Below are 24,448 nucleotides of genomic sequence, written 5' to 3'. Positions count from 1 at the left end.
AATGGTAAACAAAGGGGTACTTTTTCAGCTTTTGTCTGCTACCTGCAATTCATGAACTGCAAATGCCCATCTGTGAGCAATCAAAGTAATGTTTGTATGACTGTTTCTCACTTTTATAGATGCACTTTTGGTTTCAATAGAGTTCCTTCATTTTAGAGAAAATAAGTTTCCTTTCTTTTCATATGATGGAGATATTGACAAGATAATTAAAACTGGAATCTAGCACTCTTGAACCATCAGATGTAATTGATATTTCATGGGGAGATTACAATTCAAAGATACCAAAACAGTTTTCTTTGTCAGTGGGTATCTAATTACAGTGAGAACATGTCAACTTTTCTCTTTGTGTTTGCTGAAAAACAAATATCTATCTAATCTACCTATATATCCACACATAGGTTTGTGTGTGACCTCTGTTTAGGTTTTATTTCCAAATTTAAGGTTCTGATCATTCAACTGTAGTTTAAAGATCAGTATTTTGAAATTCAAAGGCATATACCTATTCATATTCAACAGGCAGCTAAGGTGAAACTATCCTTTTGCAAACAGTTCACTTATTAATAGCACTTTCATGAAGGTGAGGTTAGGTAGTTACATGTCAGTTCCATTAACTAGCTGTTCCTGGACTGACAAAGCTCTAACCGTGCTGTGCAGTTCTAGAATGATAGTGGAGGAGAAGCTTAGGTCTAAAGCCTGTTTTGGAGACACTTATCTCAGGAGATAGTATTAACAAGGATTGGATAACTGCCAAATGAAATTTAATACATTTTCACATCCATGAAATAGGCCTCTTAAACACAGAAGCATAATTACTTTCAAAAACGCTTCCTGGAAACAAAGAGAGTGAAAACAGTAAATCTCTTTCTGTTGTTGTTTGTTGATAGCTACAGGATACATACAATGGACCAGTTTTTAAGCAGGACCTCCATTCAAGCCAGTGGGGGTTCTGCGTAAAAATCAATAGCATGATATAGTCCAGTGATATTTACCAGTCTGCATTAAACACCCCACATATAACAAAATACAAAGAAAGACAGAGACTTGCCAAAGGCCACCTAACTTAAAGTGCCAGTGTTTGAAATCTGCAAATCATGGGCAAGTTGGAACAACTGTTGAATTCAGTGAACTTGTTACACACCCTGGCCTTTGCCTGTGGGTCAATGAACTATAATTATATTTTTCAACTATTCAGAAAATTGAGAATGCATGGGTTTAATTGTTTCTCTTGGCAGATTTTGGAGGAGGATAGTGGGTTGGGTTTGATTATTTTTTTAAATCAAAGGTTGAAACACGATGAATGCACCAGAAGACTAAGTGACCTTTTTCCTTTAATCAAGTTCTAGTTTTAGAAAGTTAATAAAGTCTCAAGACAGTTTCATGTTAGCTTTAACAGAAAACAAAATGTGAATCTTTAAAAAAAAACAACCATCAAATGCCACCACACATACACATCTCTTTTGGTATGGTTAAATCTATATTCTAGTTCCGCTAAACCAAAATCCTAATAGAAAAGACACTTCTGTTCTAGATACCTCCATGTGCTTTCACTTTATAGGTTCTTTTGAGATATTTTGTTATTCCTATCAAAGTATTTTCCCTTTTTCAAACTACTTTTGCAATATACTTTTGAAAACCATAGCTGCTTCTATTATGGTAGGGCTATGTAACTCCCACAAAAATCTAAATAAAGTCAAAAGGCATAAACCATAAAGCTTGGTATTCATACTTGAATATCTCCGTACTTTATATAAAAGGTCAAAGGAAATACTGTGAGAACCAGATCTACCATTATTTCAGCTCATAAAATTTAAAAAAAAATCCATGAAAGACAAACAAAAATATCAGTGCAAGTATCTGTTTTTCCATCTGGATTTTCTCTACACCCATCATCCTAATATTGAAACACCTGTCAAAGAGTTTAACGCTAAAAAGCCCAGTAGCCTAATCTTGATCCCCAATTACTCCCAGGTGGTTGGGACTGTGCTTCTACACATATATATATATATAATATGTTTGTTATTCATGAGTTAGTTAACCTCAGGGGCCAAAGTAACATCAGATAAGGACTTCTCCTGATGTTTCCTTTTAGCTGAAAAATCTCAAGGAGAATAGATTTTTTTGTTATTATGACTCCCTAAAGGAAATAAACACAAAGAGTTACATGTAAATACTAGGTTTCAGAGTAGCAGCCGTGTTAGTCTGTATCCGCAAGAAGAACAGGAGTACTTGTGGCACCTTAGAGACTAACAAATTTATTTGAGCATAAACTTTGTTTGTTTTTCATTTGCTGAATGTTCAAGTAGGGGTCTGTTTAAAGACAGGTCAATAAATGAAGTATTAATAGAACTTCAAACTGAGCTTGATACTCTAAAGATAGTATTATTTATAGATCTTCAATCCTGGGCCGGGGGGAATGAGTCATATCTTCACTGTGTCTTGGGGCAAACCTGTTGTTCATATCACAGACAAAATGCTCATTGGTTGGGGATAGCAGATGGATTGGCATCTGATGTTATTGTTGAAGGACTACCCACTATTTGCAAATGAGGTTCACAATTTAAGGATATTCCTGGAAGGAACCTTATTTGGTCCTTGAGTCCCAGATGGCTAAGGAGTACATTATTCCATCAGCACAAGGTCTTTTCATTACTTTAGTTATCAATATCTTTATCATTATTGCAATCCTGTCTAAATAGGCTGTCTGTAGTTGCAGCTAGTACCTAATATGATAGCTGCTCTGCTTAGTAGCACTGGTCATGCCTGTGCACCAAAGACTGTTTTCTTTCTGTATTCAATTGAACTTTAACTGCACTCTTGAACTTTAAGGGTTAGTTTAATAAGCCTCTGCCTGTTTTCCTGTGTTCTCTCACAACTGTAGAGATCAGCTGATGTGCTTTATCATACAGCTGATAGATATGAATGTCGTCTGATATCTGATGGCAGAATGTTCTCAGTGGAGTACAGTTGACTGAAATTCACTTCCTCTATTGGTTTGACAGACTCTCGGTTTGTAGAGTGGTTGGGTTTTTTATAAATAGTTATTATTGTTTAGCTAATTTTGGTCTTACAATGTGTGTTTATATGCATGTGTACCTAGATACAGTAGGAAGTGGCACACTTTTATACATCAGTAAAATACATTGTCTATAGGTAAAAATTTTCTACAGCATCTAAATGACTTTGGAGCTTATATTTCATTGAAAGTCAATGAAAGTGCCTAAGTTGCTTCTGAAATTGGGACTTAGGCTCTAAGTCATTTAAGTGCTTTTGTAAATTTGACCTTATATATATAAGGGGGGGCTATACAGTTCCCATTTACATGCTGGCACTCCCCCTCAAAACTGCCCACCAGGAAAGAAAAGTGTTCAGTTCCAGAACATCAGGTAGTAGACCAAAATGGCATCTCTTTTCTCATATAAGCAATTATGACTGGCACATTGCAACAAAGGAAAGACTGAAGAGAGTTTTATTCATAGCATTTTCTGATCAGTTCCACCTTTCTGTCTTTCCATTTCCAATTTAAGGGATTCATCATGGCTCTCAGGACATCGAATGCAAAGGACATTTTACATAAAAGTAAAGTTCAGTATGGTGTCTCTGGATCAGTCTTTGCTCCCTCAAATCAAGGTGACTGGTTATGTACTTAGGACTGAAGGATAAAAGTGCTTGTGCATTTTATGTCAGGAAGTATCTCAAAAGACAATAAAGCCACGTTACTTTTGGTAAAGTGCTCTGATTAGGTTAATGCTGACATCAGAGTATTCAGCCACTGCTGCAATGAGTTTATGCTATTTATTTATCATTTACCTAGCAACAACTATGGGATGCTAGGCTTAGTAAAGTCACCGAAGATAGACCACAGGTGCTTACAGTCGAAATAGATGTAGATGAGAGAAAGAGAGGGGTAATGTCAAAAGGCAGTGATAAAGCAGTGATGTTAAGCATAAGTTGATGTAGTTCATGGTTCTTTTTAACTGTTTTTGAGGAGATGACTAGGGTTTATAGAACTCATGGAAGGAAGCATGTTTTGAGGGGGTATTTGAAGAAGATGAGGCATTGTAGGCAAGGGAGAAGTCCGAGACATAAGGGAAAGTAGGGGAGTGTGAGAGTGACACAAAATGGGCAGTTATATATGTAGTTTGGTTAGATTGAAATCACTGAATGTGGGAACAGAGAGAGATAAAATGATAAATGATTAATTCCCAAGTTATTCTAAACGATGCGTCCAAAATAGACTGAAGAACTTTTGTAGTACATCTCTTGGTCCCTCAAGGAGTTCCAGGTGCAGTACAGTGTCCTGGCATTGAACAGACTTAAATGAGCTACAGATTTTCATAAATGAAATATCCAAAAAGATAGAACATGCAGATGATCACATAATTATATTTTATAGCAATGAACAGAGTGGAATAGAGTCAATATTCTTGGGTTAAACTCAGCCCTGCCACAACTCTATTGCAATTGACGGACCTAGCCAGGTAAGATATACGTTTTTTGTGTTTTGAAGGCCCCAAAGTCTGAAGCTTTACAATGCCCAGATGGACCTTTCTGACTGCCATTCATATCACTGAAAGTGAGATAACCCTTCCTGGGCAGAGTTGAGTACATTGGCGTAGATGATAAGACCAGGTCTTTCCCTAATGTATGGCTTATGGCCAGTTCACTGCAACAAGTGTTTGTTCATCTCAACAGACTTGCTAGATTTGGGGCAGTAAAAGAGAAAATATAAATAGACAAACTTGCCCATTTATTTGTGAGAAATAAGATGATATTACTTCCAAAATTTCTTTGAAGCTGAAGAAGAGGAGAAGTCTGCAGCTTTTCTTAGTAGTTTTTATTAGAACTGGTTAAAAAAATATCATTTTCACTAAAGTAGTTGTCAACAATTTCATCCCTTTTTCTCTAAATTCAAGATTTCAATAAAATCATCAAACTTGTAAATTTTGGATTTTTTCAGCCAGCTCCTCTTGTTTTATGATAAAACCATAGACTATATCATTAGGGAACTCAGTCAAAATGAACACTCGGAATCATGTGTCCTGGATTTAGCCATCCTAGTTACAGTCTTAATGTCAACTACAATTTGGCTGAAAGGAGGTAGACATTTTGAATGGGATGACATGTCTGCCAAAGTATATCAACACCTTCAAGTAGCTCAAAAGAAGTCTGCTGGTTGTTTTCCAAGTGAAAATGTCATCATTTAGAGTGAAACCAAATGGATTCCTACACTTGTCCCCCCAGCTTTACCACAGAAAATCCTCTACAGTTTACAGAACTTTAACTCTATCCATCTCCAGAAAAAGTATGTTTAGCTACCATAGTTTCCTTTCACAAATAAGAAGCTGCTCTTAAGGGCCCTTTTTTATCAGAGTGCTCCTCACTAAATTTCTCTCCTGAATCTTTGAGATTCTTGAAACCTCTTGTATCTTATATGCAATACTATTCCTGTGGTGGTGGCATTTTAGATCTCTAGACTCATAAGTTACACCACCTTTTTTTTTCTTGCAACCAAATATATGAGTAAATGTACTAATTTTCCAAAGTCTCCTCTTGAGATATCATGTTTTAAAAATTAAAGTGTTTCAAAAGGGGGAGTGTTTTTATCTCTGTTATATTACACTGACTTTTTGGTTATCTGAATTTAGTCTGAAAAAGAAAAACGTTTTCTTGAGTCCCCTTTGGAAATGTTCCCTTTTATGTTTCTTACTGTGGTCTTGCCTTGCTGGTAAGAATCAGAGTGTATTATCTTGTAAGTCTGAATAGAAACACTCCTAAGTCTTTTTAGTACTCCAGGAGAACTGAACCATGAATAATACTTTTTGAGAATGAAGAGTCACCTAGAGTTCTCTACGGAATGTATAATCTGTGGAGACACATTTCATCCAATGGTAGGATCAGTACCTGAGAACGTCCAGGATGAAAACTGTTACATGTAGAAATGTTGGTTTATACCATTCAAGGTGTTATTTGGCTTTAAGGTATGTCTTAAGAAATGTAAGAGATTGCTCCCTGCAATTCCAGTGGTGTACTATAGAGGCTCTTTGAAATCAGAGTGCCTGTCCACAGCTTCTGATAATTCTGCTCTCAAAGTAAATAACTGTCCTTCCTTACCATCCATTGTATTTAATTCTGTGACAATTTTAGCTTATAAAGTGCATCAATGAGCAGTGTACATGGAAAATAATGGACGTATTTCCATTGTGCCTGCACTGTCAGCTAAGATGATGGCATTACTGGTGTGTTTAATAAAACCTTTATTGGTATATTACCCGGAGTCATGGTGTTGGCAGGAATGGTGCCCCTTCGGATTTGGAACTCTATGGTTAATGAAATACAGTGAACATTAATTTGGAATGGGCTTCTAGCTTTGGAAAGCCAGGTGATGTTTTATTATATCTGTGCCGAATAGGGGCTGTGTCAGATACTGCTGTAGCTTCCGCTGTCAGAGGCTTAGCTGGCATTATGGAAAAAAAAAATGGCAGGCTTGAGAATCTTATCCCCTGAAATGAAAGTTGAATGCCAAATTTAAATTCCTGCAGGATTTCCGATAGCAATGGGGGAATTGAGAAGCCCACAATTAAGCATATGGGCATTAAGATAATTGTCAGATCTGTTGGCGGACATGATAGAAGACAGATGGGTACGAATCAGTGCGCTCCACTGCAGCACCCTGGGAGACAATTTGACGTTTTACCTGCCTGAGCTACTCTGCCATATTTGTCACTAAATGTGCTGCACAGCATCTTCTTGAGTGTTAAGTGGTTTTGCATATTATGTAGATATACAGTACATCGGCGCCCTCTAGTGAAAAAGCTACAGGGAACATTATTTTTAGATATCTGCCTTTCTCTTTAGTCTCTCTTCACTGTCTGAGGAACTTGTTACATCCGTATTCACCTTCATATCACATTAAACTCTGTGACTCTTCTCTTTACAGGTTGGAGCTCATCGTGAAGATGGTGTCGGTCTGCGTGGCAGCCATTCGCTTGTGCCAAATCAGGTTCCAGTTCCACAGCTGCCAGTTCAGTCTGCTACTTCCCCTGATTTAAATCCACCCCAAGATCCATACAGGGGTAAGTACACCAAAATACTGTCAGGACACTGCCATGTGGCAGTCTTAAACGCTTGTATTTTTACATTAAAAAACTTTAATTATACATGCTACAGCGATTGGAATTGAGTCTACTTGGAACTTGGATTCATAGTAGTGATAACTCAGATACACAATGAGACTATAGTGCAGCTTGAGTGGGAGGAGAGAGTCAGGAGTAACATGATATATAGTTCTGATTAATCCAGACATCCTATCTGGTATGCTCTAGTAATCACAATTACAAGCATCCAAGCAATTTAGCCCAGGACAGCAAGTTCTAGTACTAACATAACTCAAGCAGTAGAGAAATGTAGAAAATGTTTTAGGATGCAAAATCAAAAAGAGTAAACTTAAGACCCTGCGGTTCCATTGCACACAGAATTCCCATTGACTTCAGTTAGATGCGAGGGAAAATACCAAACTGATTTTAATTGTATTACAGTATTTGCTGTGCTTTGTGAATCCTGTAAGATTTATATGTATAGATGCAGTATTGTTTCAAAATACGTGTGAAACTAACTGAACCTAGAGTACATCTAGGGTCTATCTTTATTCCTAGAGGCTGCTAATTTTACAATTAAAGTATGGAAGAAACAACTCAAAATTTCTTTTATGATGGCTTACAAGCTCTTACTCATTCTTCATGGCTAAGGTATTTTGATTATTTTATGGAAATGGCATATTAAGATTTTTTTTAAGAAGAAGAAACATTGTCTAGTGTTTTAACAAAGAACTGGGAGTCAGGAATTCTAGGTCTTATTACACAGCCAATCCACTGGCTTAATGTGTGAGGCTGGTGAAGATCATGAACTCTGTGTGTGTCAGTTTCCCTTCTGTAAAATGGGAATGATACAGGTAATGAATCTGTAAAACACCTTCAGATCCTTGAATGGAAGGTGCTATAGAGGGGCAGTCTTTTATTACTATTTCTTGTTAAATCGTTGCTCAAGGAAAAAGCTTAGCGTAATAGCTCATAGACACTTGGGTTCTTAATCAGAACATGAGGTGTGTGATTTCCATGATTATGATTTTAATTGCAGTTTAGCTGATGTTTGGTAGACAGTGAAATTATCATCTATTCCAGAAAGATTGCGAAGTGGAATTAAGCCTCAAAGCCAGTGCTGAAAAATGGTTTCAGCAGCTGCATTCTTGAAACTCCCTTCTGCACCAGTCAGTCCAAATGAGTGGCTGTAAGAACAGACGGGAACACAGATCCAACAATAGGTGGCATTAGTAAGGAACATACATGCAAATGCATTCAAACCTTTGCTTAAACATTGGTAACAGAAAATCACTGTGTTTTCCCATAGGTATGCCAACTGGACTGCAAGGGCAGAGTGTATCTTCAGGCAGCTCTGAAATCAAATCTGATGACGAAGGAGACGAAAACCTTCAGGACACAAAATCTTCTGAGGACAAGAAACTAGACGATGACAAGAAGGATATCAAATCAATTACTAGGTCAAGATCTAGGTAACAGTATATAATAGTGTCGCTTCATTTAATTCCTTTACTGGATTTTGATGAAGTGAACAACTGGAAGAAACTCATGAGTTTTTTCCTGGCAGGTAAAACCACAGCCTAAGAGGAAACTGAAGGCATGTTCTGGTAGTACTAACAGTATCATTTCAGATACTTGTACTCCAGACTTCCTAAAATTCCTTTCAAATCATGAAATTGGACACTAAGCAAATTATCCCAATATAAAATTTTTATAAGATTAAAATATGCTTAGCAGATTGCTTTTCATCCACACCTCTGCTTAAAAATTGGAATAAAATATTTATTTTCACTTTTTAATGTAGGGTTCTCAGAACAGATCACATTTGCATGACAGTTTACCAGTGTCCAACATATTGTACTCTTGTCTCTTACATTTTTAAATAAATCCATTAGGCCTGTTTATGCCAGCCCTTTATCTAGCTTTTAGGAGAAGCTGGGTGTTCATATCATACCCTGCTCCCAAGAATGGCTTGGTATCTTTATGTAGACAAACATTTCTCCCCTGCAGGCATCAATGGCCATGAAATGCATGATTATACTTGGATTGCCACTGGGACTAAATATGTTCTGCATGCTATATAAAATATTACAAAATATTAGTGAAGGCATATCCTTGGATTTTATCATCTTGGACCTTATGTCCTTGGTGAATGTTACTCACATGCATAGAAGCCCTAAGCACTAACCACCAGGATAAAGGAGAAGTTTCCTACTACAATAATATCTAGTGGCCTGTCAACGCTGAGTTCTATGTTGGGACCTGGTTTATGGAGTCAAGCTTTTGATTTTCACCTTATGGTCCTATATCAAAGCTAAGAATACCAGTAAAATTGAAATTGAGGTCCTCTCCTGGTTTGGTTTGGTTTGGTTTTTAAATAAAAAAGATAAATCCGAGTTTGAGGTGTCACTTCTCCTTCAAAACAACAGTCTTGGATACTGTCTGAAAATGGGAAGCCTCTGAATAAGATCAATCATCTTTATTCCAAAAACACTAGTTTGGTTGCACAGAGCAAGCATTTTGCTCTTAAAAAAACAACAACATTCTCCGGCACTCATTGATTTCTAAAAATATTAATTACATACACATCTATTATGATCAGAGTAAAAGTTGAGGTTTTCTCATAATAAATGATGTGTTGGAAAAATCATATTTAGAAGAGGTGCTTTCATGTCCATGTATGATGTGGCAAGACAAAAGCACCTTTATGCTGCTGCAGGGTGATCTTCTCATTTCTTGTTAATTTAACAAGTAGGCTGTCACTTATGCATATTAATGTGTGCTTTGAAGCTTTTGTAAACTGTTATTTTTGTTTTTAAGAACCTTGCAACTTTAAAAGGTTACTCTTGCTATTTAGTTATACTTCTAAATACATGTTGTGTTAGGGCTGTTAAACTTACCAATATATTTGCATAACCAATTTAAAATATGTATTAGCCACTGAGTCACTGGAAAATACGTGTTCAGTTTAAAATCATTGTCATTATGTTTAGGATAGAAACAGGTTTTATTGCACAAAATGATGCAGAAATTAAACTTAGGGCTCTATCCAGTTGTAAATTACACGGAAATTTCATGGGCCTTCCTGACTGTGTTGCTTCTACATCCTGTTTGCCACTTGATAGTGCTTGTATGCTTCCTAATCCATCTTTTTGTGGCTTTCCAAGTCTGTGTTAACATAGGTGGCATCAGACTTTGCCAAGCCAAGTACAGTATTCCCCTCCACCTAACCCCCCCCCCCCCACACACACACACACACCATCTAAATGACAGGGGCTGGTCCTTCCAGAATCGCCCAACAGATAACTAAACTGAAAACATTCTAAGGTGTTCCCCTACTGGCTGAGGTTTATTATTTCTGAGCTGCCCAGGCCTGAGAGCCCCATTTTATACCACATTATCAGATAGCAGCAGATAAAGTAGCCCACCCATCAATTATAGAAGAGTAAGGGGCCTTTATCTGATTCATGAACCTACTCACAATGGCATTGATAGGGAATGGGATAGGTAGCCATCGGCACCATGCCCAGAATTGTAGGGTAAAAGAGGTATAATCTGCATGCACGTCACTAATCACAGTCACATGATCCTGCTCTGCTCCTACCTTTTAGTCTTGCAAGACAGTAAACCAGCACATTATATTAACTCCTCAGCTCCTTGGTAAGGACATTCTATTACTTTCCTTTTAATCCTGCACAGAGGATCTCTTTTCCCTTACGTGACCCAAAGGTCTATATATTATTTCAGCTGCATAGACCCTGTAATGATTTCTATATTCCTTGCTTAAGAATACCAAATTTAAAAAAAAAAATGACTGGAACTTGATTTGGTTTAAGACCGGTGTCTTCCCTGTGAGTTCAAAGTGCAATGTGAAATGTAAAGGAGTTGTAGTTAAAATATCAATTACGTAGGTTCCCAGGATTTGTCATGCATGCAAATGTAACAATACTGGCTGTGGTGCTGCTTTGTAAAATATGTTATTGAAAAGTACTGTTTTCTCTTGTTGTTACTAGCAGAGGCCATTGTATTCTGTTTTGTTTAGCTGGTAAAGGCTTCAATACAAACCTAGGCGCTCTACTCAGAGCAAATATAGAGGGATTTAAATATGATTATCAGCAAAATAATATATTGTATATGGAGCGAAGGCTTATTGGCAAGTTAGAATTAGCCAGAAAATTGCTGCCTATGCATTGCAGCAGTGGTTTAGGATGAAATCTGTTTAAAGAGCCTGCCTTACTTTTTTCCCACACCATTAGAAAATACCGTGTTCCTTTTGTCTCTCAGCAATAACGACGATGAAGACCTTACACCAGAGCAGAAGGCAGAGCGAGAGAAGGAAAGGAGAATGGCCAACAATGCTCGTGAGCGCCTACGTGTGCGTGACATTAATGAGGCTTTCAAGGAGTTGGGCCGGATGGTACAACTCCATCTGAAGAGTGACAAACCCCAAACCAAACTCCTGATTCTACACCAGGCTGTGGCTGTCATCCTCAGCTTAGAACAGCAAGTCAGAGGTCAGTTTGGCAGTTCTCTCCTGCAACAGGTTATATATCCAGCAGCATTTAGCTCCACTGGTTCTCAAGGATCACTGTAAGGTGTTGTAGGTACTGATGAAACGGGCCGGCTTTAGCAGGTGCAGGGCCCCACGCCGGGACGCGAATTGTCTCGCCCCCCCCACCCTCCGCCGCCCCAACTCCGCCCCAGCCCCGCCTCGACTCCGCCCCCTCTCTGCCCCATTGGATCCCTCCCCAAATCCCCACCCTGGCCCCGCGATTTCCCCAAGCACGCCGCATTCCTCCTCCTCACCCCTTCCTCCCAGGCTTGCGCTGATCAGCTGTATGGCGGCGCAAGTGCTGGAAGGAGGGGGGAGAAGCAGGACACGGCTTTTTTTTTTTTTTTTCCCCGCTCCGCCGGCAGTCCCGGACGTTGCAGGGCCCTCTTAGGTGCAGGGCCCCATTCCAGGGAATCGGCCGAATCGGCTTAAAGCTGGCCCTGCTGATGAAAACAGACTTTTATGTGCAAATGCATATATAATAGCACAAGAAAAATTCTTTAGTTTGGTCATTATCTCCAGTTCTTAGAAAAACTCTCCTTTTGCTTTCCATTAGATTTAGAACTCTAGGTTTTGGAATACATAAAGTGTAATGTCGGTAGCCTGCTTTTCATCCGTCTCCTTTTTTGGCTGATCAGTGTTGCAAGGCTGTGTTGAGAGTACATGAAATGAAACAATAGTAAATTAACCCTTTGGCACTGTCTATGCCAAAGCTGTTGCAGCTAAACACTAATACATTCACAGCAGGAAAATCTGATTCCCAGAACCAGGAGGCAAAAATAATTGAGAAATTATCAATTTTTTTTAACATTGAAAAATACTTCCAAAACAAAATGTACAGTATTACGCTATAATGTGCCATGTGGAAAAATCTGATTTAAAAATGCTTCCTGTTACCTAAAAGAAGACAAAGTGGTCAATCTGTAAATTGCCAACTTCCAGAAAATGTTACCACATCTTCTTCAATTCCTCTAGCTCTTCAGTCATGTTAAAACAAACCTTTTTGAGGTTAGCCAGGCCTGTCTAACATACAGTACCAGTCTGTAATACTTGGTGATACAGAGATTATTCTAAAAATGCACTCGAGCCCACAACACTCACATCTGGCATCCAATCCAGGTGTTGTACCATAAAGTTCCTGGGTTTCAAGGTTCCAGTTCAGCATATTATGGAGACCGGTCCTATCTGCATGATTCAGGTCGAGTCTGAGCTCACTAACTCAGTGTTTGGGAGTGCATGGATCTGAGGGTCCAATTCAACATTGTGGTTCTAGACTTATTTTCCATTTTTGAAATTATCTTTTGGAAGTCTGACCTTAATGAGAAAATGAGGAAGGCAGTTTAGTCTTTGAGACACATCCCTGATATTCCCAATATTCAAATTTTGAGTAATTTAGAAAGATCCAAGATGTAATATTAAGCTTCGCTAACCCCTTGGCCATTGCATGAACATGAAGGTATTTGCAAAATGTACGTACTAAGCTGCACTGCTTAAAAGCATCAAAGCCTTTATCACAAATGCCACCCTTTAAATTTCTATACCTTGAAAGGAATATTCTAATGACAAAGACTTCGTGTTATAAAGAAAATTGGATGTTCACTTGTAAAACACGCTCTAAAGCTTTTAAAGTATACTGGAAATCTATAAGAAGTAACTGATAAATTAATTGTCAGATGCAAATTCAATGAACAAAACATTTTGCTGTAAAACTTAACATATTTGAAATGGCCTTTTGCTTCAATTCAACAGAAAGGAATCTGAACCCTAAAGCAGCATGTCTGAAAAGAAGGGAAGAAGAGAAAGTGTCTTCAGATCCCCCTCCACTTTCCTTGGCAGGACCCCATCCTGGAATGGGAGATGCATCCAATCATATGGGACAGATGTAAAAAGGCAAGTTCATTTTCAGCTGTGACCAAAGCACAATAAATACACAAGTAATTCAGCAAAAGACACTGAATACAGAGTCGTTCTGTAGACTCTGGACCAGATTGGGAGTGGGGGTGAGGGTTGAAAAAAGGAGATAAATTCATGGAGGATAGGTCCATCAATGGCTATTAGCCAGGATGGACAGGGATGGTGTCGCTAGCCTCAGTTTGCCAGAAGTTGGGAATAGGCAACAGGGCATGGATCATTTGATTGCCTGTTCTGTCATTCCCTCTGGGGCACCTGGCACTGGCCACTGTCAGAAGACAGGATACTGGGCTAGATGGACCTTTGGTCTGATCCAGTATGGCCATTCTTATGGTTGCATATGTGCAACTAGGAATAAAATTAGGCCCATCATTATAAAATTTACTTAAATTTAATCATCTTGCACCTGCACTTAGATTTCCAATAATATGTTCAAATCATTTATTCAAAGAAGATAAAGTTGTGTGTATTCAACAGTACTGGACTGATTTATTTTTTCACTTCCTTCACAGGTCCAAGTTGCCACATTTCTTCATTTAAACAAGAGACCACTTCCTTAACAGCTGTATTATCTTAATCCCACATAAACACTTCTCCTTAACCCCTTTTTTGTAATATAAGACAAGTCTGAGTAGTTAAGAATCACAGACGCAAGAGATTTCAGCATTCCCGATTATTAAACAAAAGCAAAAAGTGCAACTTGAGGGACGACTCTCTTTAACATATCATTCAGAATGTTTAAAGCAGTATGTTACGAGCTGTAAATGCACAGCCTAGAGACTGAATGGCAATCTTCTCCACACTGTGGGACAATGCATTTGTGCCTAAACTTCTTTTGGAAAAAAAATATAATTAATTTGTAAGTCTGAAAAAAAAATATTTAATTTAAAATTGTAAACTTGCAATAATGAAAAAGTGTACTTCTGAAGAAAAAATGAACGTTTTTGTTGGTGTGCTAGACAGCTAGTGTTTATACTTACTGGATATTAAAAGGGAAGCTTTGCTGCCCAGATATTTACAAAACCAGCAAACGTCCTAATGAAAACTGAAGTGATGACATTAGCCATTCCTTAGGGTAGGAGGAACAGATGGATCTTATAGACCTATGACAAATATATATATATAAATATATATATAAATATATATTAAAAATTTAGTGAATATGGTAAGCTTTTGTTCATTTGTTTCAGACTTTTTTGCTCCTGTAAAAAAATAGTACTGATTAACTTTTTTAAAAAGAAGATTTTACTGTAAATAAGGATTTTTTGGTCTTATTTCTGTCCCGCTCCCCTGTTTTTGTTATTGTAACCTGTAGTGCCAACTCTGTCTCTGGAGGGGTAGTGCAGGCTGAAATGCTGACCCTGACGTTGCTTCTCATTCATAAGTAGGTAGAGAGTTGTTTCTCCAGTCTTTTAGGAACACAGGACTTTAAAGTCTCATCATGTGTAGATATTACAGGCTGCATTACTGAGACGTGGCAAAATGAGTTTGAATCGTAATGTTGCTCTTGTTGACCCTATTCTGGGATTTTCAGAGGTACAAGGTTAGAATGCTACAATGTTACCACTGTGCCTTCCAATGTTTATATCATCAGAAACATTACATAATCAAAGTGGCTGTGATTTAACAAACCAATTAAAGTGTTACCTATGTGTGTAGCCTAAATAGTGTGCAGTGAGGCGTTTCTGAATACACGGTCAGATTTGGGGGGTGGGGGGAATCCATCAATTGGGAAAATTGCAAGCAGTGTGACAGATTTGATTGACTTTCTTTTTTCATTCTTTTCTTGTTTTCAAGTGGATTACTTAAATGTAGACCACTTGCTGCCTCCTCCTTCATTTGCGAAATGCCAATATTCAGTCATCATGCAACATTATAACAAGCCTTATGAGTCCTAAAGCATTAAGTTGCACTTTCTTGAGGAGGGGGTAGGTGGGTAGTACAGTATTTCTCTGGCCAGTATGAATGAAGTTTTTACTTAACATATTTAATAGTAACATAGATCAAACTATGGCACAGCAACTCATCAGACAACTAGCTTTGAAGTCTGGGCACAACTGAACCAACTTCCATAGTGAATCTTATCATGATTGACTTTGGTGTACAGTACAATTAACAGATAGTGCTCCTAGTTAAGTATTTGTCAGCATCCTTTTGTCTCTAATTCTAGTTTCTATTTTTACAGCCACACAAACCTGGCATGTATTTTAAATAAAATCTCCCTGTTCAAGTAGATTTTCCACCTATCAGCACTGAGTAAATGCCATAAATCCATCAAAACGGTCTAAATGTTCCATCTGTTCTCCTGTTTTGCCAGTTATATAGTAATGAAAAAATACATTTGTAAATTTTATGCAACAAATGGCAAACGTATCATTATTTTGAAATTGTGTATGTAAAAGTTATATTTTTACATGTAGACTCTTGTTATTATGTGTTTTAATACATTGTATCATTTTTTGTTTAAAAACAATCTGTGTGGTTGAAAAAAGTCACATTTAAATGAAATAGTGAGATACAAGAATCTGAATTTTATGTTTGTTTCTGAAAACGTGAAGAACAAATATGATAGTTAACATGTGATCACCTTCTACATACCCATAAACATTTTGATTAGCTGCGTGCGTGTTGAAACCTGTAAATATGTTCAGTAGTGGGAAAATTTAAAATGCTTTGATTTGTTGATAAGTTTCTCAAATGTGGAGGTGGATTACACGATTAGCTATACACAATAGAGCAGCAGGCACAAGGTTTAATTCAGAATTACAAATGAATATTATTTTTAAAATGCTGGACTTTTAACAGGCCTGGTTTATATGAAAATGGGTGTGATAAAGATTAATCTCACCCATTGTTAATGATAACTATGCTTTTGAGTGCTGGTATCCTTAAGGTTTCTCTTTATCAGTATCATATGCATTGATATGAGGAGTGAAACAACAATGAACAAACCATATTTTTTGCAGGCAAATTATAACCCAACAGATCGTATTCACTTTTATCCATACATGTACACATCAGATTTAGGGAATGAAAATAGTCCTTTTACTATTGAAGAATTTTAAGAGCATTGCTTCTGATAACTATTATCAGAAAATGCATTATAAAACCAAATTCATGTTTACTCTTAAAAAATCAGAACAAAAATAAATGTTTACCTTTATTGACATTTTTAACAAAAATTGGAGTGGGGGGTTTCTTTGTATTTCTTGTCTTTACATTTGTCTCTCACTCAAATTGAGTAGAAGTTTCAGTTTTTACCCACCAGTTTTGGTGAACTGTACCGCTCAATAAGGTGGTGATTTTATAGCAAACTTCCCTTTTAGGAATAAAATAGCCTTTGAAGGGCAAACCTTCATCCACACTAGATTTAACTGTGCGGATACCTCGATACCACTCAGATTCTGGATAGTCTGAGATTAAAAAAAAATGAACAAGCAAGTGTGTAGTGTTTGATATTTTTTTTTCTTTTCATTATTTCCCATCCCAAGGGAGGAATTAGTGTCCCACGCTGGATTTGTCACAGGTATTTAGCTGATGACACTAAGATTGTAGAAGGCTGTGTATTATATGGTAATAAACCTGGCTTAGAAACTCTTTAAGAAACACTGATTAAAATAGCAGCTTTTTAATAAATGATCCACCTCCACATTCAAGTAATTTATGACTATGCTGAATAGGGAATCTGTTCATCTAGAACTTTTTAACCATTTGTCTTCTGTGTAGCTGCAAGGAACACTAACGTTTATACAACTGTCAGTCCTACCAGTGATGCAACTTGTACTGATTCAGTCTTCCGATTCTTTGGGGAGATGGGGGGTGGGAGAGGATGGGGAGTCAGGGAGAGGAAAGTTTCATCTTTGTATCCACCAGGCAGAATCTGATCTGTGTCAAGAAGTGAACTATACAGTATATTGCCAGGAGTGAAGAGATTTCGGCAGAAACAAGCACAAAAAATAAAAATTAGTCCACTGGTTGACTGGGTGGGGGGAGGAGGGGAAGGGTGGAATATGATTAATTCCAACACATGGGGCACCATGGCCTTTTGGGGCCTATCTTTTTGTTTTGTTTATGTTTTGTTTGTTTTTTAAAGACATGTTCTTTCTCATGGGACTTGAAGTTGATTCATATTTGTGCAGTGCTGGTTTGACCATACTCATTTCAAGTATTATAGACTTATGTAATGGTGAAAATATATGAACTGTGGCCTTTTTCATTCTTGTTACTTGTGATGCAATTAAGTGAAGATAAGAAAAAAAAACAGCAGAGATTTACCATGTATCAGTGCCTGGCTTTTTGTTATAAAGCTTCGTTTGTCTAGTGCTCTTTTTGCTATAAAATAGACTGTAGTACACCCTAGTAGGAAAAAAACCCCTAAATTTAAAAATAAAAAATATATTTGGCTTATTTTTCACAGGAGCAATCCTTTTATACCATGAATATTATGGGAAAAAATTGTCAGATTCTGAATATTTCTTCTTTGTAGATTTTTGGAATCATTCTGAGTAAAAGTTTGTTACTTTATTTTACTATTTAAAAGATGTTATTTTACCATGTGTTACTGAGATGAAACTGTATGGTAGCTTTTTTTTTTTAGTTGTAGGTCGCAACAGGGGGAATTTTGCGACTGTTCACATAGCTACAGCAGTAAAAACAAAACAACAAAAAAATGGGAAAAAATGAAAAAAAAGGGAAAAAGATTTTTAAAAAAAGATAAACAGTTACACCTTGTTTTCAATGTGTGGCTGAGTGCCTCGATTTTTTCATGTTTTTGGTGTATTTCTGATTTGTAGAAGTGTCCAAACAGGTTGTGTGCTGGAGTTCCTTCAAGAACATAAAAAAACAAAACAAAAAAACAAAAAAAAAAAATACACAGCTTGGTGTAGGCCATTACCTGTTTCTCATCTGTAGTTATTCGATGCCGTCATGTACATGACCGTTCTGTAGCAATAAATGTGCCATTTTTATAAACTGTTTCCGACACTTTTGTTTCATTTCATTTTGCATTATCCATACCCATAGGTGCTGCAGGAAGTGTATTGGTAATCACTAGATGGCATTTTTCCCTCTGAGTAAACCAATGGCGTTATGCTGCCATTGTGGTGTAGAAAGTATTATGTTTCAGATGAGACATAAAACAGGTCTGGACCACCTGATTATTAAAGCTCCCATAGAATTTTGTTTTGGTAAAAGTAAAAGGTGTTCACTTTCACTCAGGTGTCTTTGCCAAATTCCATCTTGGATAATTTCAATTTGCTTACTTAAGAGTCCCCTGTTATTTTAATAGAAAACAGTGTTCTTTATTTGTGACCTAAATTGTTGTGTTGTGATGCTACACTGTAAACTAATTTCAGTATTTCAACCCATAGATGGCTGCACTTCAGTGTAATTTTAAATCTGTTGGTAATATTTGTAAAGCACTTCCAGGTCCTCTTGGATGAAAGTGCTATATAAATGTAAGATCATTTTCACTCTCATTATCATATAGCTCTGATTCTATTCTGTAAGTAAAACATCTGTATTTCAGCCACTGAAAGAATATTAAGCATGTTACACCAAGGAAGAAGTGTCATAAAAATTGTACGGGGACACATGGAAACCAAAACCAAAGCAAAATTCCTAAAGCAGTAACCCATTGGAAAAATACATTGAATCTGTAAAATTTGAAGCTATGCATTTGAAGAAATATAAACTGTACTAGTACTTTGATATGCTGCAGATTGCCATGTCCAGTCAGTTTTCACCTTACAAGATCAGTATTTCAGCTGTTTGGCAGAACTTTCTCTGCTACATTTTTGCATTTAGAGCTGAGTTAAGACCTGAGCTGAATGATCATTAGAAGTTGAATATTGTAAACCACATCACTATTTCATTGTATTAACATTTTTACAAAATAACTTCTGGTTGGCCCTGTTGGATCTTATCAATCCAGATGTGTACCACAGTTTTCCAATTTGTACATACTACTTGCATCACATATTATAAAAGGAAAAGTTGTACAGATTAAAATGATTGTTGCATAAAGCACTGTAAGTGATATTTTTGTAGAATGGATATTGACCGTCTTTTGGAGCAGCTAGAGATTTTGGTTGTACACAACATTTGTATAACATGCAAGATATACATGAAATTCCATTGCAGTTTGGCATGTAGGATTTATTTATCCTATGCAGTCGGTAAATTTGGGATCTTTTTCAACTATCATTCTCTGTATGTTGCTAGTGTGATGTAACAATTGCAATATTTTCACCCCAAGGAAAATGTTACAAAGCCAGTTCATTAATGGCCCTCTATAACAAAATGTGGGGACTTTGGTTTGAGTGTTCATGTTTTAAAATGTCATGGAAATTCCAAAGAATTTGGATGATAGCACCTTTAATCTTACATACGTTTTGAAGTGACGTGTTGTTCTTGTATGTTTAAAAAACAACATAATAGAACCACAACTATTTTGTCTTTTAATTTCACATCACTAAACAAGCCAAAGTAAGTGCTCAGGAATTTGTCATTAATTTCAGTATATCCATTGTAATAGGTTTTCATAATTGTGTTAATTAAATTTGAACACTAGCCCTTTAAGTAGAAAGCTTTCTCCTTGACAGACTTTAAAATGATTAGAAGTACCTTCTAGAGGTCAAAATCTAGACCTTATAACTCCATCCGGTCTTTTGAGATCAGAGATAGAGGGAAGGAGAGAGAAGAACCCCCACTGCAATACTGCACATATCTCTTATAAACATACGGCCTGATTTGCAAAGGTGCTGCTCCCAACTGACTTTCAGTTAAACTTGTGAGTGCTCAGCACTTCTGAGGATCAGGGGCAGCCTCACGCTTTCTCTTCACTCTTCAGGTGATCTGAAGAAGAACTCTGTGTGACTCGAAAACTTGACTCTTTCACCAACAGAAGTTGGCCCAGTAAAAGCTATTACCGCAAACACCTGATCACTCTAAAGATAAATGTGTTTGATGTGAGGATGCTGTTGTGTGAGAAGGTTATTCTGGGAAAGCTAAGTCAGGGAGATAGAGGCTGCATTGCATTTCTGCATGTGTCAAGGGTGGTGGTCAATCTTATTTCATCTGGTGATGAGTTTCAGGCTTCGTCTGTCTCCGGTGGATAAAAATCTTCTCCGGATGGGCAATAATTCCATTTGCCATGGGGAGTGTGAGATCATCATTGCAGAAAGAAGTGATCTCATAGTTAACTAGGGGTTATGCAATGCAGATGTTTCAAAATTAGTAGTTACCTTGAACTGGACTCTGTTCAGTGAGGAGGCTGTATGGTGAGTGGCAAGTGGGGGGTCACATATTCTCTGTAACCTGTGTTGGTGAACAGACAATCTACTGCTTTCTGGGACAGATGTACCTTGGGGGCATTGGGCTTCACTCCTAGGTATAAGGAATCACAGTAAATCACTTTTATTCACTAACAATACCTGGTTCTAATGCAACACTTTTATCCATAGAAATCAAACCTCACTACCAGGAGATAAATATCTTCATCCTCATTTTATATATGAGGAAACAGAAACACAGAGAGTGAAGTGACTTACCAAACCCGGGTCTACTGATTCCCAACCAAGTACTAGCCTCACTAGGCCACACTGCCTCCCACTATTTAGATGCCTTAGTACATTTTTAGGAGCTTTACTAGGTTTTCTAAGGCATCCAGATTTAAACATTTTGGCAATCGGCAGTAACTAAATCCCTTTTTGCAAAGAGGGCTCTCAGTAGTCTACCTTTTATATTATTCCTTGTTATGACTTTTTTTTTTTAATGAAAACTACAGATGTAAAGTTCCTTTTAAACAGAAGGAAAGAGTTAAAGGGATGAAGAGTATTTTTGGATCCCCTTTCTATGTATAAATATTGTTTGAACTAAGAAATCCCCGGCATTCTGTAGGATGACAGTTCTGGGGAGGTTGGCATGATATCATCATGCTTAAAGAAGATTGAAGAAGCACTTATATTGTGCGGTAATTCTAGATAGCCAATAGATACATGCAGTAACTCAAGTATCTTTAAGACTGTACATTTGTAAAGAGAGAATAAGCAGTGTAAAGGAAACTTAATGCGCCTTTGAGGGCTGAAAATCAGATGAGGAAGCTAATGCTACTTAGATGAATTAGACCAGTGGTTCTCAAACTTTTTTTTCACGGACCACTTGAAAATTGCTGAGGGTCTCAGTGGACTACATAATGATCTTTCCAAATGTTGTTTGTACCGTTAGCTAACTATTGTAAAGCGCTTTGGATAAAAGCGCTATATTTAAAAAAAATAATTATTATTTTTGTCCTACAAATAAAAGCACACAACTCATATTTTAATATCAGTAGTCTTACCTTTCTAATGTAATGGATGTGCCCTCTTTCCCCCGCTGCGGCAGCCACAGAGCTGAGGCTGAGAAGGAGGGCTGTCTCTACCTGGCAGCTAGTCCTGGAGCTGGGGAAAGTTGCCACTTTCTCTGGCCACCGCAGCCCTGCATATCCCAAACTCCCCCCACAACCTCTTCTCACGCCACTGCCCCCTCCCACTTACCCCCAATTCCCCCAAAGACCACCACCTCACCTTACATACGCACCTTCTCCAGGGTCCAGGCACCTAATTAGTGGAGCCATGCCTACGTGGCTCCACTAATTAGGTGGGTGGCCCTTCATTCTTTCATGTGTGGCTGCCCAGGCATGCACCTTACAGGGAACTATCCATGGACTACCTGAATGGAGCTCGTGGACCACTGGTGGTCTGCGGATCACAGTTTGAGAACCTCTGAATTATACCATGTGGAAGAGACCTTCACATGCAGCAGGTGGCCATTAGGTGACCCAAGATGACCCCACAGTCAATCCTCAACTGAGCTGTTCTTTGTGAACTTCGTTCAATGATCTTTCCAGAAACTAGAGTAATGAACTGCACACACACCAAAAAAAAAAAAGGGGGGGGGGGGGGGGGGCATAAAAATAACTAAGTTAGCTATATAATTTTTCTTTATTGTAATAACAATTGGGGATCAAAAACCTTTTCTGATAGCAATACAGAGTAAGCTACTGCAGGCCTGAGTCTCTGTTGCTCCACATCTTTGCAAAGTAGGTGTAAAATGCAACCATTCTGATTTGGTAGCATTTTACATCCATTTTGCATTAATGAGATGACTACACCAGGCATGAGGCAATCGAGAATTGGTCCTTAGATATACTGCCAGTGCAATTGGAAAGGCTCTGGCTTTAATGTAGATCCAAAATCTGTTTACATAGGTCAGAAAAAGTACAAACTTTTAGACTAAGGCTTGTGTACACAGATACACCCAGAAAAATTATTCCGAATTAACTAAAGGTGTGAATTCAAAGTGGACGGATTAAACTGTATTAAATTCATGAGCGAATGCTGTTATTCAGAATTAAAGTGGCTTTAATTTGGTTTAGTTTAATTCACATTGGAAGTGGAAAAAGATAAACCCAAGTAAGGTCACTTTAGTTTTGAATGATGGAATCACACAGGGTTTAATGTAGTTTAACTAATCCACTTCAAATTCACACTTCAGTTAATTCAGATTAATTTTCCTGGATGTCCCAGTGTAGACAAGCCCTTAGTTCCTTATAGCAAGGAGCTTTATTTATTTAGTAATTACATTTTATATTAGGATATGGAATGCAGTTGGCCTGATACTAGATACTTTTGTTGTCAGTGCATTAAAAGAACCATTGATTAAATAGCATGACCTCTCCTTGAATTGGAAGCATAAATCACCAAGGTACAGAGCTGGAATCCCTAGCACAGCGTGAATGTCGTTAAAACCAACCTCCCTATATTTTAGGTCAGCTCAAGATGGTTAATGTACAATATCTGTTTCCAAGAGACTAGGGCTCTACTTCTCCATTGCCATTCATCTGTGCAAAAGGATTCAGATGTGGTGGCATTTTACATCCACTTTGTACTCAGTGTGCATACACGTAAGTGAGTCCTCATGGCACAGGTCAGTGAAGTACCAGGGCCCTTAGAGACAGCAGTCCTGGAACAGAGAGAGGAAGGCATCTTCTTTTAATGTTTCAGCAGATTAATTCCTCTCAGCAAGACATTTATTTGTCCATCACTGAGTGTATTTTGTTGAGACGAAAGATGCTGCACACTCAATTCCAGCTCAGTGAGGGGGGGGGGGGGGAATAAGGACCTCTGATAACTGCTGTGTCCTATGTTTGATTTAGGCAGTTCCAAAACTACCGGTGAAAATTGACTTTCATTATTTCTCCCTCGGGACAAGAAGAGAGTATTCTATTTCAGATACTCCAGTCTCCGCAAAAGTGACTATAACCTCCTTCAGCTTAGGATAGGCACACAGACAATCCCTCCCAGCCTCCAATACAGCTGGCTATTCTGTAGTGAACAAAGTTCAGAGGTTTTCCGGACATTATTGCTGCCTACGTCAGGAATATAAAGATGAGTTGAGTCATTGATTAAGTATAGGGAGGATCCATCCTCTGTGAGAAGATAATAAACCTCCTGCATCGCTGGGCAATTGCTCTGGAAGACAACCATCCTGGAACCTAGTTAACAGGTGTCAGTGTAATTATAGCAGCCTCAGATATTTTATTTTATGATTCCAGGATCTAGCTCATGCTGCTAATATATACTGTGAAGACTCTGCTCTCAGGGTGGGGAATTATTTATAAAAAAAGAATTCAAGAGTGCAGACTCTGCTTCCTAATACAGACATTTCTCTGTTAATTTCTGGGAGCTAAGAAACATTCAGAGTCTTCCTGAATTGTCAGCATGTTCCTGCAGGTCAGTGAACGCTGGTTAGACTATGAAGTTGAGTGATAGCAAGTCACCCAAGGGCTCAGCTCCCTCTGCCAAGCAGGATATGTGACATGGTCATTTTATATTATTTACTATAACATAGA

At 37.8% G+C, this 24,448-nt stretch overlaps 1 protein-coding gene across 19 annotated transcripts in view; it reads left to right on the top strand.

The window, feature by feature from the left end:
• Positions 1 to 18,533, top strand: part of TCF4 (transcription factor 4) — a 318,541-nt gene extending 300,008 nt beyond the window's left edge. For 14 of the 19 annotated variants that reach the window (XM_034773372.1, XM_034773378.1, XM_034773380.1 and 11 more), the window contains 5 exons: positions 6,938 to 7,073; positions 8,404 to 8,566; positions 11,379 to 11,608; positions 13,396 to 13,536; positions 14,070 to 18,533. In XM_034773372.1, coding sequence (XP_034629263.1) covers positions 6,938 to 7,073; positions 8,404 to 8,566; positions 11,379 to 11,608; positions 13,396 to 13,532 — 666 coding nt within the window. In that variant the 3' untranslated portion in view covers positions 13,533 to 13,536; positions 14,070 to 18,533. Of the gene's footprint in view, positions 1 to 6,937; positions 7,074 to 7,652; positions 7,746 to 8,403; positions 8,567 to 11,378; positions 11,609 to 13,395; positions 13,537 to 14,069 lie in introns of those variants that run through there. The other 5 variants (XM_034773368.1, XM_034773371.1, XM_034773387.1 and 2 more) reach the window with 2 other exon arrangements.
• The last annotated feature ends 5,915 nt before the right edge of the window (positions 18,534 to 24,448 follow it).

This window comes from Trachemys scripta, chromosome 6, assembly GCF_013100865.1.
Source record: "Trachemys scripta elegans isolate TJP31775 chromosome 6, CAS_Tse_1.0, whole genome shotgun sequence".
Classification (NCBI taxonomy): domain Eukaryota; kingdom Metazoa; phylum Chordata; order Testudines; family Emydidae; genus Trachemys; species Trachemys scripta.
The sequence above is the reverse complement of the archived record's forward strand: the minus strand, read 5'-3'. Positions and strand labels throughout refer to the sequence as shown.